This window comes from Dermacentor silvarum, chromosome 1 (assembly GCF_013339745.2).
Source record: "Dermacentor silvarum isolate Dsil-2018 chromosome 1, BIME_Dsil_1.4, whole genome shotgun sequence".
NCBI lineage: Eukaryota > Metazoa > Arthropoda > Arachnida > Ixodida > Ixodidae > Dermacentor > Dermacentor silvarum.
Window position 1 is genome coordinate 53,199,398 of NC_051154.1, and position 16,538 is coordinate 53,215,935.

General features: G+C 43.3%; 1 protein-coding gene across 1 annotated transcript in view; it reads right to left on the reverse strand.

Moving 5' to 3' along the window:
- Positions 1 to 347: 347 nt before the first annotated feature.
- Positions 348 to 16,538, reverse strand: part of LOC119463304 (non-structural maintenance of chromosomes element 4 homolog A-like) — a 55,561-nt gene continuing 39,370 nt past the window's right edge. The window contains exon 2 of the mRNA XM_037724125.2: positions 348 to 2,358. Coding sequence (XP_037580053.1) covers positions 1,999 to 2,358 — 360 coding nt within the window. The 3' untranslated portion in view covers positions 348 to 1,998. The remainder of the gene's footprint in view (positions 2,359 to 16,538) is intronic.

A 16,538-nucleotide genomic window follows, 5' to 3' on the forward strand; every position in this document is an offset into this window, starting at 1 on the left:
ATCGTACCCCGAGGGGGAACCTCGGCTCGTACCGACGAGCCGACGAGCCGAGGTTCCCCCTCGGCTCGTCGGTTCCACTATTGTTCCACTATTGGTTCCACTATTGCTAGGCGAACGTCTTCTTCTGCCCTCTTACCCCTTGTCCCACTACTGCTCGCGGCACATACCCAAATCATACAAAGCTTTCACGCTTGTAACAATATTAAATGGATAAAAATCGTTGGTGACGTAAATTTTAGGCGTATTTAATAGAGGTGCTCTTCTTGGTATTTATGGTTAGAAAAAAAGAAAAATATGGCATCACATACCATTGCAATAACCTATACAGACATCGCAAGCAGGCGAAGTGGACCTTCTAGATGTTGTTTACTTTGAATTGTAAACCTATTACATTCTACAAAGAAAAGTTCTACACTGCAATAACATACAAAGAAAGGAGCCAAAGCAAACCAGTGTGAATAAAAATGAAGCAGCGGCATTCAACAATGCAATCTAGTAAATGTAATTTGCAAATTTTTCTTTTGCAACACCATCCACTGTGCCAGGGGAATCTCAAGTGCTGACAATAAGTGTTGTTTAGGATGTATGATTCTGCACGTTTCTCATGAGCAGAAAATTTTCTAAATCTTGCAGCAGTGATATATCCTGGAAGTTGTAGGACCCTCAGGACCTTAAGGGATGCCATCACGAGTTAAGGTTAAGCCTGTGTACCCATACCAAACGGACAAAACACAAGTGTTGGGGAATAGATGAATAAAATTAGCCGAGAATGGTAGATGAATTTGCCATTAACAGAACAAACGGACAGGGAGTCAGTTAACATATCAGCTGAATAGACGTGGGAAGTTCTTGCAGTGCTAGAATGGTCATCAATAACTCTACCTGGAATATCGGCGTGAAGTCAGGCAGTTGAAGAGAAAAGACCCATTTTATGGTTAAAAAATGCTTACTCCTGCCTTATCTTCACTGACAGAAGCATCTGTGGCTATCACAGCATTTATTTGAAGGCTCTCAAGGTGGTCTTCTAACAAGCCATTTAGTTATCTAATAGCAAGTTTAGCATTTTTATGAAATACATCAAATTGAACACTTACTGTAGGAGCCACTGCATTTGGGAAAACCACATCACAGATCATTATTTGTAACAGTTCCGAGAGCTTCTACATAAAAATTACCTGGGGACAGTGTAGTCGAGACCACTGATTATCAAAACATGTGGCCGGCTCACGAATGAGCACATTGAAGTAGGAGCATCTCCGGGGAGAAACAGATGTTCAGAAATGTTTGGACTATCACTATACGAAACCAAATGTAGTTCACTACAAAATTTAAACGACCAAGACAAATGTGATGCCTCGTGTTCTAACAGAAGAGGGCGCAATTAGCAAGCAGGACCCTCGGAGAATTACCTGCAACAAAACTAAAAAAATGGGGCAGACATAGGTGCAATAAATCATCACAGAGTCCCTGTGCATTCCGAAAAGACTGCTGCTGACTTTTCACAACAATCCAACAACACATGCTCCTTTTGACATGGTATACTGTGTGTGAATGCCAATTAAGCTTTTCTGTATAAATTACAGATATTTTAGCAATTCTACCTATGGAATTATCTCTTGACCGTACATTAAAGAGATTCGAATAGAAAAAGTTAAAGGAAAAACAAGGAATGCACTTTTGTTGACATTGCGAGAGATGTGTAGTCCATTAAACCACACTTAAAACTAGTTCAAAAAACTACTGCAAAGTTTCATAGAGTGAATCTATCACAGTTTCCTTTGCACTGCTTGGCGTGAACAAGTCGTATACATTTGCTTATTCCATTGCCTACTGCTGGTTTTTGGCACATGTGTGCATTATTTTCTACTTTACACTTGCTTTACTGCCATACGTTGAGAAAAATTGTTCTTTAAACATATTTCATAATTCAATGTTTCCATTAATTACAAGGAATAAACACACAACTTTATTTAAAATGTAAGTTACCAATAAATAACATCAATTCAGAATCACTGGCTTAGTGATCTTCAATGCCTCGACTGCGCCTTGCCACTTTTTGAAATCCAAGGTCATTACGAAGACATTTTCATTGGCCTCACGCTGGGTGCTAGTGTTTTTAAAGATGGGCTCCACCACCAGCAGGTTGCTCTCATCGTTTTTTATGCGGGCGTGGCCCTCGATTAAGAGCGACAGGCGAAATATATTTTCACATGTCTTGCCGAATGACTGCGGGTGAATTACGAATTCCAAATATGGTAGTGGCTGTCCAAACTGCTTGTACAAGTCGTTCAGAAGCTGGTGGATCACAATGACACGCTCTTTTGTTGTCTCTTGATTTGTCTGCTCCACGGAGCGCACCTGAAATCACAAGAAAGGAACTATTGGCCAGATGAACACTTTCAAAACAACGCCACAAAGACAAGCACATGAAAGAAGACATTTCAAATTCATGGTGGAAATATTAAAACAACCTTGCTTAGTGTAGGCTGTTTTAAAGGGACACTATAAGGAAACAGTAAATCAATTTAGACTGACAAGGTATGACAAGTCTATTTTAACTATTTTGTGGTAACAGGTTTATTGATAAAAAAGAAAATCAAGATCAAACTTAATTTTCAAATTTTGTGCAGAAGCTCCAGCACCGTGATATGTCACTGTGACATCGTGGATGTTTTGTATCTTCTGATATTTAGGCCATTGTGGCATAGTAAGTATCCTCGAAACTTGACAATTTCGGTCCTTGTATCCTTTAGAATACAACGTAGTTCACCTTTACTGATAAACACTTAATTGGGTCTGAGCAGGTACAGATACTTCAAGGCGGTGATGTCATCCGTTATTTCGTTTCTGTATCTTTGGTGGCTTGTCAAGCCTCCTCCCGTGGTAAGAGCAGCTTTTTTTTGCTGTTGCACAAAAACAATCTACTAATACAGCTTAATTTTCTTTTTCTTTTTAGTGTCCCTTTAACAATAATTTTGTTATAACCTAGAAAATCCCATGCACTAGTTCAAAAACTGGTCTCTTACATCAGCGCAAGCACACAGTGGGCTGCGGGGGTAAATATAGTCAGGGAAAAGTGGTGTGTTCGGAAACAGTAAAACAATATCACCAAAGCCTTCACACTCGACAACTTCATGTGCACACTAGTCTATGATGCCCACTCAGGTGCCTGCGTGGAATGATTTGGCTAGCATGAGAAAAGCTGGAAGTACCGGTAACATAGTTCTATCATCCTTATGAATGCCCATTCATTGAATGATGAGTAACATTTCAAAGCAACACATGGACTATTACAGACATCACAAGGACAGGACCCAGATTAATTGTAACCACCTGCAGCTCTTTACAAGATGCTCCCCAATCTTTGGAGTGCATGCATGAACACTTCTGCATTGCGCCCCCATGCGAGTGCACAGCTGGGTCCAAAAATATGCAGAATGACTTAGAAGCGAAGTGCCATATGCCTACCAATCTGCGAACCTTAAGATTTGTAAAGATCCCACAGACATGACAAGAAAACAGTGGCACTTTTTTTTTTTTTTTGGGGGGGGGGGGGGGGGGGGGCCGGGGGGTTAGGTTGGGTTTTTCTTTTAGTCTGTGCCCCCAGCATTTTGTACATGCTATATATAATGTACCATAATGCCGAAATACAATGAATGAACACGCATGTTTTGAGGAAAACAGATGCATAAACTTCGAACAGCAGACTTTTTTATATCACAGTTACTTTATCAGCGACATTACTGTTGCTGATTTGGCTTGCTTCAGGAAGTTGTCTAAATAAACTCGTTTAAAGCATGTACCTGTCTGGCATATGGTGTCTTGCACTGTTACACGAGGGCGGTGAAGGTACCTGTAGAAGTAAAAAAAAATTTCGGTTTTACGTGCCAAAACCACGATCTGATTATGAGGCGCGCCGTAGTGGGGGACTCCAGAAATTTGGACCACCTGGGGTTCTTTACCGTGCACCTAAATCTAAGTACATGGGTGTTTTCGCATTTTGCACCCATCGAAATGCGGCCGCCTTGGCATGGATTCGATCCCGTGACCTCGTGCTCAGCAGCCCAACACTATAACCACTACCTGTAGAAGTTTTACTTTATATGCTTTTTTTTTGCAATTGTGTAGGGGTGTGCAAATATGTAGCAACTTTTGAGACCGAATTGAATATGAATTGAATAGAGCCCAGAAACGAATCAACTACTTTTCGAATAGTTTTCGAATAATGAATAGCCATTATCACAATGACCCTAAAATCATGTTCACATCCCAGTTTTCTTAAAGTTAGCACGTTGCTGTCATTACATAATGCATTATGAAGCATTGTTTATTAAAAGCACAAATGGAGCATTAGGAGCAAACAAGTAGTTTCTTCATGCACAGGGCTCTTAAGATATTGCAAATGATTGCTGTACAGCCTGTAAAGTATTGCTACCTAAGTGACGCAGCTTGCTCCACTATGCAAGTTCTCATGTTTGATGCCTATAGACCCTTTTACAAACATAGGACCTGCACTGCTTCCGGTTTTGCCCACTGACGTAGCTGCTAAATGTAACTGGCAAAGAAGCTACCATGCGTTAACACATAGCAGACTGATAAGGCACATGACCGGAAGTTTCTTGGAGGAGGCACGTTCGCTGCTGTTATCGCGAGCATGAAACCGTCTATACTATGCTTGTGGAGGTAAACATTTACTATACTTCTGCTCGAACTTTATGTTTACTTGGGCGCAGTTGACTTTATGAAACGTTTGAAAACTATTCGAAAAATATTCGCATTTAGGAAAGGTGACTATTCAATTCGAAGACTTAATCGAATAAGGACACTATTTGAATCGTTATTCAAAAGTGTCAAATATTTGCACACTCCTACAATCGTGTGCCACTCCCGTCTTACACCTTTAAAACATTTTGCAAACAGAACTTTAAAAAATAAATAAATAAAACATGACGCAATATTAGTAAAATTGTGGAATGAGCCCAAATTCATAAGCTTTTAAGAAACTTTTGAGAGTTGACAGGCATGCCTATAGTACGACACCAAGTAGCTTTACGGAAGACAAACTTTTCTTTAGCAACAGCCCAAACTCCCAATTGCTTCCCACTAAATAACTTTGGCAGTAAGTGGATGCACCAAGAGAACTGTCTCACAGCCTCACCTACATGTGTGAGCTGTATTTTTATACGCTGGCTAACATGTCTTTCGTGTATCTGTACAGGTCTGCAGCATTTGAGACTTTCAGTTTATGTATGGCAAAAATCGCAATTTGGATACAGTTTACAGTGACAGCTTTAGGATAACCAATTTAGCAAGTTGGTCGAAGTTCACGATGAAAATGCTGTGCAAAGCACTTAAGTAAGAGATGAAAATAGGCATGCGGTTAGCAGAAAGAAGTACAAACACAGGTGCTGGCTACCAGCTACTAACACTTAGCAGTCAGTGCTTGTGTTAATACTTCCTCAAACCACACACCTATTTTCTTCTCGCACTTTAGTGCTCTGTGCTGCATTTACGTCATGACGCGCCAGTTTTGCATGACAAGCTGCCACAATTAAATCTGCACACAGTGCATAAATGGTGTGCTTTGAAGAGACAGACTTAAGCACGCTTAGAGTGCATGCATACTTCATCTGTCTTGCCACCATCTTCCTTCTGTACCTTAGCTTAAAGAAACCCTGAAACGATTTTGACGATTTTCCACAAACATACCGAGTCATTAGAGTAGGTCCTTCTGATCATTGACGCATCTAAGCGCTCCACGTAAAGCGTGTAATTTATTATAAGGTTTTAAAAAGGTACATCGCTACCGATCGCAGCACGCCAATTGCCTGAGTTTTGTGACCAAGTGACGCGATTTGACCACAACACGTCACTGGTCCAGCTATCCGATTGGCTGCCCAGGGCGCGTTTTTCCAACATTATGGTGAACAAATGTTCGTAATAGTTTAGATGCCAGTTAATTTGTTTCTATAAAAAGAAAATAACAGAAAGAGAATGACAAGGACATGTATCACTACACTAAAAGCACTTCCGGCCCACAGCAAGTGTCGTCTGCTTGTGTTAAAACGTGCTCCGTGTCGGCGAGAGCTGCGCTGTCGGACAGGGTCTTGTTCTTTCTTTTCGCGAGCACCACGGTTCGCCCTTGTTGCGTTGTGGGCTGCAAACGTAGCGATCGGCGACATGTCAAGCTGCGATATCGTGCCCCGCTGCAAGGCAGCAGACGAACGGAGTGGCTTCAGCGCATCGGACTGTCGGTATCCAAACGGCACCAGCATCTATGCGTTTGCGGCTGTCACTTCACGTCGAAGGATTGCCACAACATAGTGTAGCGTGTCCGGTATTCAGGTAAATGCACACACTAGTGGCCATTTTACCACGTTTTACGTGATGAAAGGAGGTGCAAACATGAACTGCTTGCACGGTGCCAGCCACCTGGTGGCACAAAGCTCAATCAAATACACAGCTAATATAGCAGTAACCAAGTTTTTTCTACTTTGCTGCTGGCTCAAATTTTTGGGAGGAGCGTAATCTTGAACACGTCTTTTTATATTTTTAAAATGTTTTACACTCGGTTACAGGAATATTAGCTCTGTATTTGGCTGGTTAAGCTCTGCGCCACCGGATGGCTGGATCGTGCATGCCGATCAGGACGCTCACGAACGTCTACGAAGTTCCCTCATCACACATGACGCCCGTGTTCCAAAAAACAATGTTCCACATCCGCCGTCAAGGCCGTGAGGTGTGGTGCTGGCTAACACTCCCAGGTTTAGTTCTAGTAGATAAACATACCTCACCTCAGAAGGTGGATGGGAAGACGGTGCTGCGGTACCTTAATTGCCAAGAGCATCACACGCATAATGCCAAGACGTGGGTTCGTGCCTCATCTGTGGCCAGTTTTTTCATCCACATTCATTTACATAATTTATCATTTTTTTATTTAAATCCATAAGTACATGTAATTTCCCCTATGCTGTCCTCGGTGTCTTTTTATGTTGGCTTCTTATGATATATATATATATATATATATACAGGGTGTTTCAGTGAACACTTTGAAAATTTATAAAAGGTTGCCTGTGGCAGATAGCCCGATTCTAGTTAATGAGCTAGTCTACTCGAAGAGGCGGACATTACTTGCGCAAGAAATTAAAATGCATAATCTAATAATTCATAAAAATCACTAATTAAGTTTTTAACTAATTACCTGATGGCCAATATTGCAATTTACAAATTGTAGCCGTGAAGTTTGCAAGGCAGCACTTGGAACGAATTCTTGGGATGACACCAGTTTCGAGATATTAACTCCCGAACTTTGCAGAGAAATGCACTGGCGTTCTAGTAAGTTTCTTAACAAAACGTCGCTTTATCCATTGAAGCACAAAATTAACTGGAATGCCAATGCCACACGCAAAGTTGCTTTGAGTGTACTGAAAAACCACAGCTTTGATTTGTGAAGTTATTTTACTGCACACACAGCACTGGAATAAAGTATGCACAATGGTGAGCAATATAAGGAATGAAAGATTACTTGTGATGTGCGAACTTGAAGAGTACATGTGAATGCATACCTAATTCACCAGTATTGTTTTCTTGTGGAACAATTTTATGTTTGGTAGAGAGGCTCAGCCACTGTGGCATCTTGACTGCAAATTTCAGTGATTTCTTTCACGGTGCTCATGGGGGTACCATTCATTTGGCTACTTGAATAGTGAATAGATTATGGAGCACACGAATCTTGTAGTTTTATGCAGAACACCTTGCACACTATTTACAAAGCTGAACCAAAGGAATTATTTGTTGGTTTGTTATGAAAATAAAAAATAGCAGTATATATTTGCTGACTTATTGTAAGGGCCTGTCTTCCACCATATGAGCCTTCATTTCATTGTCATGTGCATCTTAAAGCAGCTACTAATTAAGAAAGACAAAAACAAGACCACTTACTACATCAACCTTTTCACACCACGAGCGATCACTGAGCTCACTGCAAAGTTAAGCAACTTAATAATCTTGGTTTGCTGTCAAATAAAATACAGGTACTGGACAGCTGTTTGTTATAGTATGCATTTTTTCATTTTCCTAAAATCTGGCTGTACATCAGCTAGCTAGGTTGTTGCTACATAAATACAAAGACAATGCGCAGCCCATGCCCAACTCACTAAAATAACCTGAGTAGAGCTTACAATAGTTCACTTGTCATCTGCATCCAATATATAGAACACGCATGCATGATGCTGGTAGTATCAAACGGTCTCAAGTCGATCATCTTTGTTTGCTGCCATGGTTGAGAGAGGGAGCATGCCTATTATGGTACTGCTTAATTTTTGTGCACTTTGGTAATGTGTTTTACATTGTGGAAATGCTGAATTAGGTATAATTGCAGTATAATAGGTAATGAAAAGGCAGATGGGGCAGCCCCCAAAGGACATGATCACATAAAATTTATAAAAGTTGTCAAGGTGTTTATTGACAGGACTGAGAGGTCGAACTCGGTGCGGCAGTCAGAACCCTGCGAGCAGTCAGGACAAGCCCCGTGCGAAACAGCGCTGGTTTTGCCAGTACTGGTACAACAGTACTGGCACTTCGTCGTATTTCATACGCCGGAGATGCACCTGGCTAACTGGCACTTCTTCGTTACAAAGTGTTTTTCACTAAAAGTGAGGCTTCAGCTATAGCGAAGCAATATGTACTCAATGAACGGCGTTGAAGATGGTCTTCAGCTTTAGGAAATTGCAAGATTTTGTTCAACATCAACACTACCACAATGTTACCAAGGCATCTGGAGACCCTGTTTCACCGGCTTTGACTGAATGCTGCATACATGAACAATCTTCTTTTTCACAATGGCCAGACCACAAATCTATGTTGTCACATCTGTGGCGCCGTGCAATCTCTAGAGCTCATCTTGCTTGAGTGCCCAGCTTATAGAGACAAGCGACATCGATATAAAATGAACATGGAAAAGCTCGACCAAGGCCCCTTGACATTGACACGGATGTTGGGTTCCTGGCCTTGCCCATCAAAACAGCACAAAGCCCTCGACTTATTGCTTTAATGTATTGAGTCAATTTGTTTGCTGTCTAAACTATGACTCACACACATCGTCTCATCAAGACTGATCTTATTTTCTTTTGCATTCGCCGTCCTACCTTCATCACCTCGAACACTTACTTTACTGCTGATAACATGACACGAGCTGCATTTTTTTTTCTTCTGCTCACCCTTTTCTAGGGCCTTCTTCTTTGTCCCATTCGCTGCAGAGTAGCATGTAGGCGAAAATATGCTTGCTTGAACACACTGCATTTTCAATAAAGAGCTTTCTCTCTCTCTAAGTAGTAAAGGGGCAACAGATAGTCCACCCAGGCTGAGAAGAAAGAATGTAATTGTTTGATTTCACCCAAAATAAGTTATCTTGTCAGCAACATAAATTATTATTTGCTTTCAAAAAAATCTGCTTGAAAACATCTCATGAGTATGTATCTGCATAAGGTGACTATGCGTACATAGCTTTTATGCCAGTCATAATGAATTGTACACTTGCTGCTTAACCTTCAATTCCTTGCTGCGTCAAGTTAACCACTTATACACAACCTTTTTACACACGGTGAGAACTTCATCCATGATGGAGCAGATCTTCTAAGGTTTTGTTTTGCTTGGAAAGCTTAGAAGCAGCAAGTGTTATATTTCTAAGAGGCATGTTTCATGCCACACTTCGTATTTGGTGGTTTTATATATGCAAAAAAAAAAGGAAAAGGCATTTCATGCATCCAAGTGCTTTGCACACCATTAAAATTGACAGAGTGAAAAAACAAGCATGAACAAGCAAATGCAAGCATATCAGCAAGCTGTACTCGGAGCCTCACACGCGTGCTGAATAGTAAAGAGGGGTGTCTTGTCGACCTGTGCAGCTGTAATCCGTGACAGTTGTGCGTGTGTTATGTGTAATTGCAAACTGTCACTAGCACTACAAAAACTGCGCCACCACGCCGAACACGGGGATTTCGGTAGAATCGCTAAGCGATACTATCGCTTTCGCATAACGTTGAATGATTCGAGAGGTGTTGCTCAACCAGCCAAGGCAGCGCGCACTGAGAATGATCGTCTGAGAATACGTCCCATGTTGTGACCTGATGCGATTGCAATACATTTTTAAAAGGTGCCGCAGGTAAGATGACTGTGCGGTGCTTCGAACAAGCATGACGACGCCAATGCAACACATGCGGCTGCAGAACAGAATGGGACAGCCTAGAGTTGCATTTTCACCATGACGCGGAAACTTGAAGTCGCATCTGCAAAAATATGCCAGTTTCGTCTTCTGTCAAAGGTAGTTGCCAACCTTGACCACTTTGCTCCGCGGAATGGTTACCAGCTGTCAACAGACCGGGTCATCCAATCAGAGTGCGTGTGCAATCCGCTCGTGTGAATTCAACGTACACCGAGTTTTTCGACGCGATCCCCCTTTTGGCCGTCCACCCCAGTCTGCAAGAGGGCGGATGCGTGCGGAGCGGACGGGCGGATTGAGCGAGTATAGGCCCTAAGGAAATCTATTTCTTTTGAAATGAGGGAAACGGATGGCCTGCCTACGCACAGACTTCCCACACGCGCAATCTCAGTGGCTTTATCTCTCGTGTCATTTGGCTGCCATCTTTGCTCACAATCTTGCATTTTTCAAAGAATGGCCGACATCCGCAATCTCTACGATGTATCCCAAGGTGTCCGGCGACTGCTTTTGAAACATAATCATGCTCCTTTAATCTTTCGTTCAGACATCATTCAGTCTGTCCGATGTACTTTCTGCCGCACTTAAGCGGAACAAATATACCACTCCCTCAGTGCAGTCGACGAATTTCTTTCTGTGTTGTGTTTCACAGCCTCGTTTCTGTGTGGCACCCGGGTTTACCTTCGCACACATGCTCTGCAATTTTTCTGGTGTGGAAAACACCACTTTTACGTTGCATCTTTTACCAATTTTCCTTACACGGTGTGCGATCGAATGAATGTATGGCATCACCACTATTTTTTCATGTGTGCTTGAACCGCAGGGCTCCCTCACAGATAATGGTGCCCTGGTTCCGATTTCCTTGAGCAATTTGAGCAATGATTGTGCCACAGATACCAATACATGGAAAGGATAACCTGCCGCCGTGAGCCTGTGTGTTTGCTCCCAAAAGCTGTCAGCTATGCTATGATGGCACGATTTTTGTAACGTGTTTTTGTAGCAAGACTTAACAATGGCTTTCGAATACGCTGATTCGAATGGCAAAAGAGGTTTATTTGCACGCGGTTCGTATTGCCAACAGCAATGACTCGAGCCCAGACCTAGATTTAGGTCAAGAAACCTAATTGAAATAATAATTATTAAAAAAAAAAGTTGGGACTACACAAATTACACAATTATACCGTGTCACCCCACACATATCTACAATACCCGACGTGGTTTCTTGGTTCATATCATATTGGTTTGGTTTGGTGCATATATGCATAGCACAACCCGCTACGGGGGTTGTTCTATACAGCCTGTTCATGGTGGAACCTGTTCATGGTGGAAAAGGTTCTTTTAACGGCAGCAATTCCTACAGGAAGAAGCAGTATCTTCATTGCAGCTGATGACAAAGCAAGGAACATTCTTTCACTCTCGACCTCGCACGCAAGCATTAGCAGTGCTTTCTTTGAAGCCAGCTCTCCAAGATCCCGTCAGTAAATTCTACTCATTCCCCAGTCTAGTCAGTCAGAGCTTAACGATAACGAGAGCAATATGCCACATTGTCAACTTAACCCACTTACAGTACGAGCACAGGGGTAGTGCTCGTACTGTACGTATTGTGCATACGAGTATGTTGACTTAAAAATGGAAAAACAGAAAGACCAAACATGAATATCGCATCTCATTCACGCGCAAGCATTTACCGCGACTTCAAAGAAAAGATTCTCCGCTCCCTGCAGGTCACAGTGTAGCACAGTCGTCTGCGCGCTGAACATCAAAATTGGACTTCAAAATTAATACCCGTGTCACACGGGCGTTTGGAAGGCCTTCCAACCGATAGTCAGTTGACTCAAAGGTCAAGTTCGAGCTGCTACACGGGCGGTTTCAAAGGCTGCCGAGTCAATAGTCTATCGAGTCAACGGAGCACCCTACAAATTTATCGAAATCTCGATGGCCTTTGAGCAACGGAAGCGGAAACAGCGCGAACATGCCCTCTCGTTCAGTGTGCTCGTACTCACGGTTAAAAAGAACAAATCAAACCAATGCTCTAAAAATGATATTAAAAATAAATAAATAATTGATACTAAAAATAATATTAGTGTTATTAATTATTCAATAAAGTATTTTTGCCACTTCATATGTGCGAACTGTACATACTCTCGACAACAACGACATGCTTGTGTTCATTCCTTCCTCCATGTTGTCATAGTACACTCTCCCTCTACTCCATGTGCTGCCGGCTGCCGTCATATCGCCGTATAAACAAACATAAAAGAAATTATAGTGCTTTTAAGTGGTTTTAATGTTGTTTAACTTTTGGTGACATGAAAACGATAATAGGATCCGCAGCGCCACACAATTTTGCGAGAAACTCCTGAACCACTCAACGGCCTTTCAAAAGTGCCGTGTAGCAGCACGACAACTCCTTTGAGTCGATAGAGTTGCGGCGTTTCGAAGGCCGTCGACTGAAAGGCCTTCCAAACGTGCCCGTGTGACACGGGTATCAGGCCACGTAGCGTCCACCTCAGCAAAGAGTAAATATTTCTTAAAGCAATTAAAACAGTACAGGGGTTCAGCGTAATTTTTTTCCAGGATAAGTGCCTGTCTGAAAGGGGGGAGGGGGGTGGGGGGGTGGGGAGTGTCCAGATCCTCCTGGGGAGGTGTTAGGGGGGTGTGCATAAATCCCTGGTCAACGGCGACTGAGTCCTGTTTTCATCATTTTCCACTAGAACTAAGTAATCGTCAACAAACCTGAACACACAAGCAACCCATGAATTCATGAGGCGCTCTTCCAGGGTTCTGTCAATGTTGGCTAGGAACAAGTCGCTCAGAATTGGTGCAATAGATGAACCTATACATATTCCTTGTTTCTGAAGAAAAATGTCTCTGTTCCAAAACACGTAAGTGGTTCTTAAATACATGGACAACAACTCTAAAAAGGCACCCGCATGCATCTGTGAATCATGTTGAAAAGCAACGTTTCCGTAATTGTCAATACATTGTTCAATGCACAGCAAGAGCTCCTTGTGAGGAATAGAGTAATATAAGTCTTTGACGACAAAAGAGTAGGCCAAATACCCCTAGTCAGAAATTCCTTGAAGGAACGCAATAACTTCCTCAGAATTTTTTATGAAGAAGGGGTCATCGACTTCCAGCAATTTTAACCTGTTCTGCAGGAACGAGGCTACCGGCAACTGCCAGGTGTCTTTAGCAGTGACAATTACCCTAAGCGGGCAGTCCACTTTATGGGTCTTTGCTGTGAAAAACATTTGTAAGCTTAATTTTCTTTTTTTATTAATTGACTTATTCAGATTATCTAGTTTCCATCTGGCACACAACTTTTTAGCTTCATTTTTTACTTTAGACAAGCAGACACTGGTGCGGCAGTCCACAGTCGCTCTGATGGCTTCACCTGCTTTCGATAAATACAATTCCTTAGGTAACACCAAGAAGCCTCCTTGTTTATCCGCAGGAACTAAAGCCAGCGAATGCTCCTTTAGGAAAAACACTGCTTTGTTGCCAGGAACAACATTCTCAGGTGGTTTGCATCTCACCAACACGTCGATGCCTTCGGACAAACAGCGATCCGTTTCACTTTCCGGTGCCAACTTGGAGACGTGCGTGACGATACTCAGAGGTGGTGAGAGCTTAGGTGAATGGCAAACTTTGGTCCCCTCAAGAGAACATCCTGGATGGGTTCCGGTAGTGTCACCTCGCCTCGTATGTCGACGGGAGCCATTGAAGAGGCGGTCTTTCGCTTTATCGATGCTCTTAGCTGTGAAAGCGTCTTCATCCACATGAATTCAGCTGTCGCATCCGCCAAGGTCTGGGCTGGAGTCATTGCTTTCGGCAATACAAACAGCGCGCATTCGAAAGTCTTAAACCGAGCCATTGTTAAGTCTTCCTACAAAAACGCATTACAAAAATCGTGCCATCATAGCATTGCTGACAGCTTTTGGGAGCAAACACGAAGGATCACGGCGGCAGGTTATTCTTTCCATGTATTAGTATCTGTGGCACAATCATTGCTCAAGGAAATCGGAAACAGAGCACCATTATCTGTGAGGGAGCCCTGCGGTTCAAGCACACGTGAAAAAATAGTGATGCCATACATTCATTCGATCGCGCACCGTGTAAGAAAAATTGGTAAAAGATGCAACGTAAAAGTGGTGTTTTCCGCACCAGAAAAATTGCAGAGCATGTGTGCGAAGGTAAACCTGGGTGCCACACAGAAACAAGGCTGTGAAACACAACACAAAGTTCATCGACTGCACTGAGGGAGTGGTATATTCGTTCCACTTAAGTGTGGCAGAAAGTAGATCAGACAGACTGGACGATGACTGAACGAAAGATTTAAGGAGCATGATTACAATTTTTCAAAAGCAGTCGCCGGACACCTTGGGATACATTGTAAAGATTGCGGATGTCAGCCATTTGAAAAATGCAAGATTGTGAGCCAAGATGGCAGCCAAATGACGCGAGAGATAATTGAAGTTGCTGGGATCGCGCGTGTGGGAAGTATGTGCGTAAGCATGCCATCCGTCTCCCTCAGCGCAAAAGAAATAGATTTCCTTATGCGCTAACCTGGAATTTTGTATCCTCATTCCTTTTTTGCGATGTAGAATACAGAAGTTGATCATGTGACAAAGCCGGCTTAGTGTTGGTGGATGGCCCTGTTTATTTTTTTGTTTTTGTCGCTGATTCCCCCCCCCCCCCCCCCCCGAGTATCTTCCAGTATTTATTCCGTTGACAAGGAGATAAATCAATAGTTACAAGTAGCGCTCTGTTGTGTGTGGTTCTGTGTGTCTCGTGAAAAATGTTGTGCAATCCAACCTCTAGTATGCTATACCAACACGCCCAGTCTTCAACCTTGACTGGCAACAGCGCTGCGAAAGGCAGCTGTCAGGGCACTGGCATGTGAAGCAGACGACGGGACGAAGGCGCTCGGTGCTTCCAGTGATTGCGCACTGCGGGTTTTAAGGGCTGACGTACCGGAAAATGCATTTTCGTCTGTCTCCTTTTGAGAAAGGTCGTCGCTTGTACGAGGCAGATCACATTCGTGCTATCAAGTAGTATATAAAGCAGAAAAAGAGCGGAAATTGCGTTGCAAATGCACCACGTGAACACAGCTCACCACGACAAGCTACGACACAGAACTCCAGTAGTTATATTCCAGATGTTATTTTGCTGTGTGCATTAACATTGTCGTGTAAATCATGTAAATAGGCAAAGAACACAAAAATTATGGGGGAAAAAAGGTGACATACAACCGGCCTCAAGAAAGTTCTGTGCTGGCGAACAGGATGTGCTGGCAACAGCGCTGCAAACGGCAGCTGTCAGGGCACTGGCATGTGGAGCAGACGACGGGACGAAGGCGCTCGGTGCTTCCAGTGATTTTGCACTGCAGGTTTTAAGGGCTAACGTACCGGAAAACGCATTTTCGTGTGTCTGCTTTTGAGAATGAGCAAGGAATGAAAATATAACCTATAAAGGAAAGACTGATTGATACACTGATATGGCAAACTAACGACTATAAATCAAAGTTCCCTTTCGGTGGCCAAACTGTGTTGAAGATGGCAACCTAGTAACACTGCACTGCTATGACAAAAAGCGCGGCAATAACTCATGCATCGTTTGGGGCCGCCTCCTCTTCCAACGTCAGGCGCGACGTCGAATGTGTGCAATGTGCGCGATGCGTGTGGACGTGTTACAATGCGTATGTACATTTGGTTGGGGCTGTTGGAACGCGCTGCTAGGCTGAGCTAAGCGAGTATAAGCAACATGCGTCCCCAACAACAACTGAACTTTTATTCACTCTGAAGCTCATGAAGAAAATCCCATGGTTCCTCGTGCATGTTCTCTTGGCATTGCACACGGAAGCGTCGTTTCGCGACGCTACACTACTCCCCCTCCCTCAGTGAATGGGTGAACAATGAGCTGCGGTTTGTAAGTTCACTCGCAATGGAGGTCTTGTGCGCCGTCCACTCTGTGGAATCTTTCGACGACTGGTTGGGCCGGTTCAATCTGGTCTGCTAGTAGTTCTTGTGGCTGTAAGACTCGAGATGATGCACACATTTCACTGTTGCTGTCCACGTGCGCTGGCTTCACGCGGTCAAGCGAAACCATGTCGTGACGGCCACCTCGGTCGATCGTGATGTGCTTTTCTCCTCGTTTCACCCCCTTGAACGGCCCATCATACGTGGGCTGGAGTGGACGCTGTACGGCATCGTGCCTTACAAACACGTGAGAGCAGGAGGAGAGATCACTGTAGACATGGACAAGCCGCGGTGCTGGCAGACGCGGAGGGACAGCGCGTAGCTTGCTCATAATGTCCCAG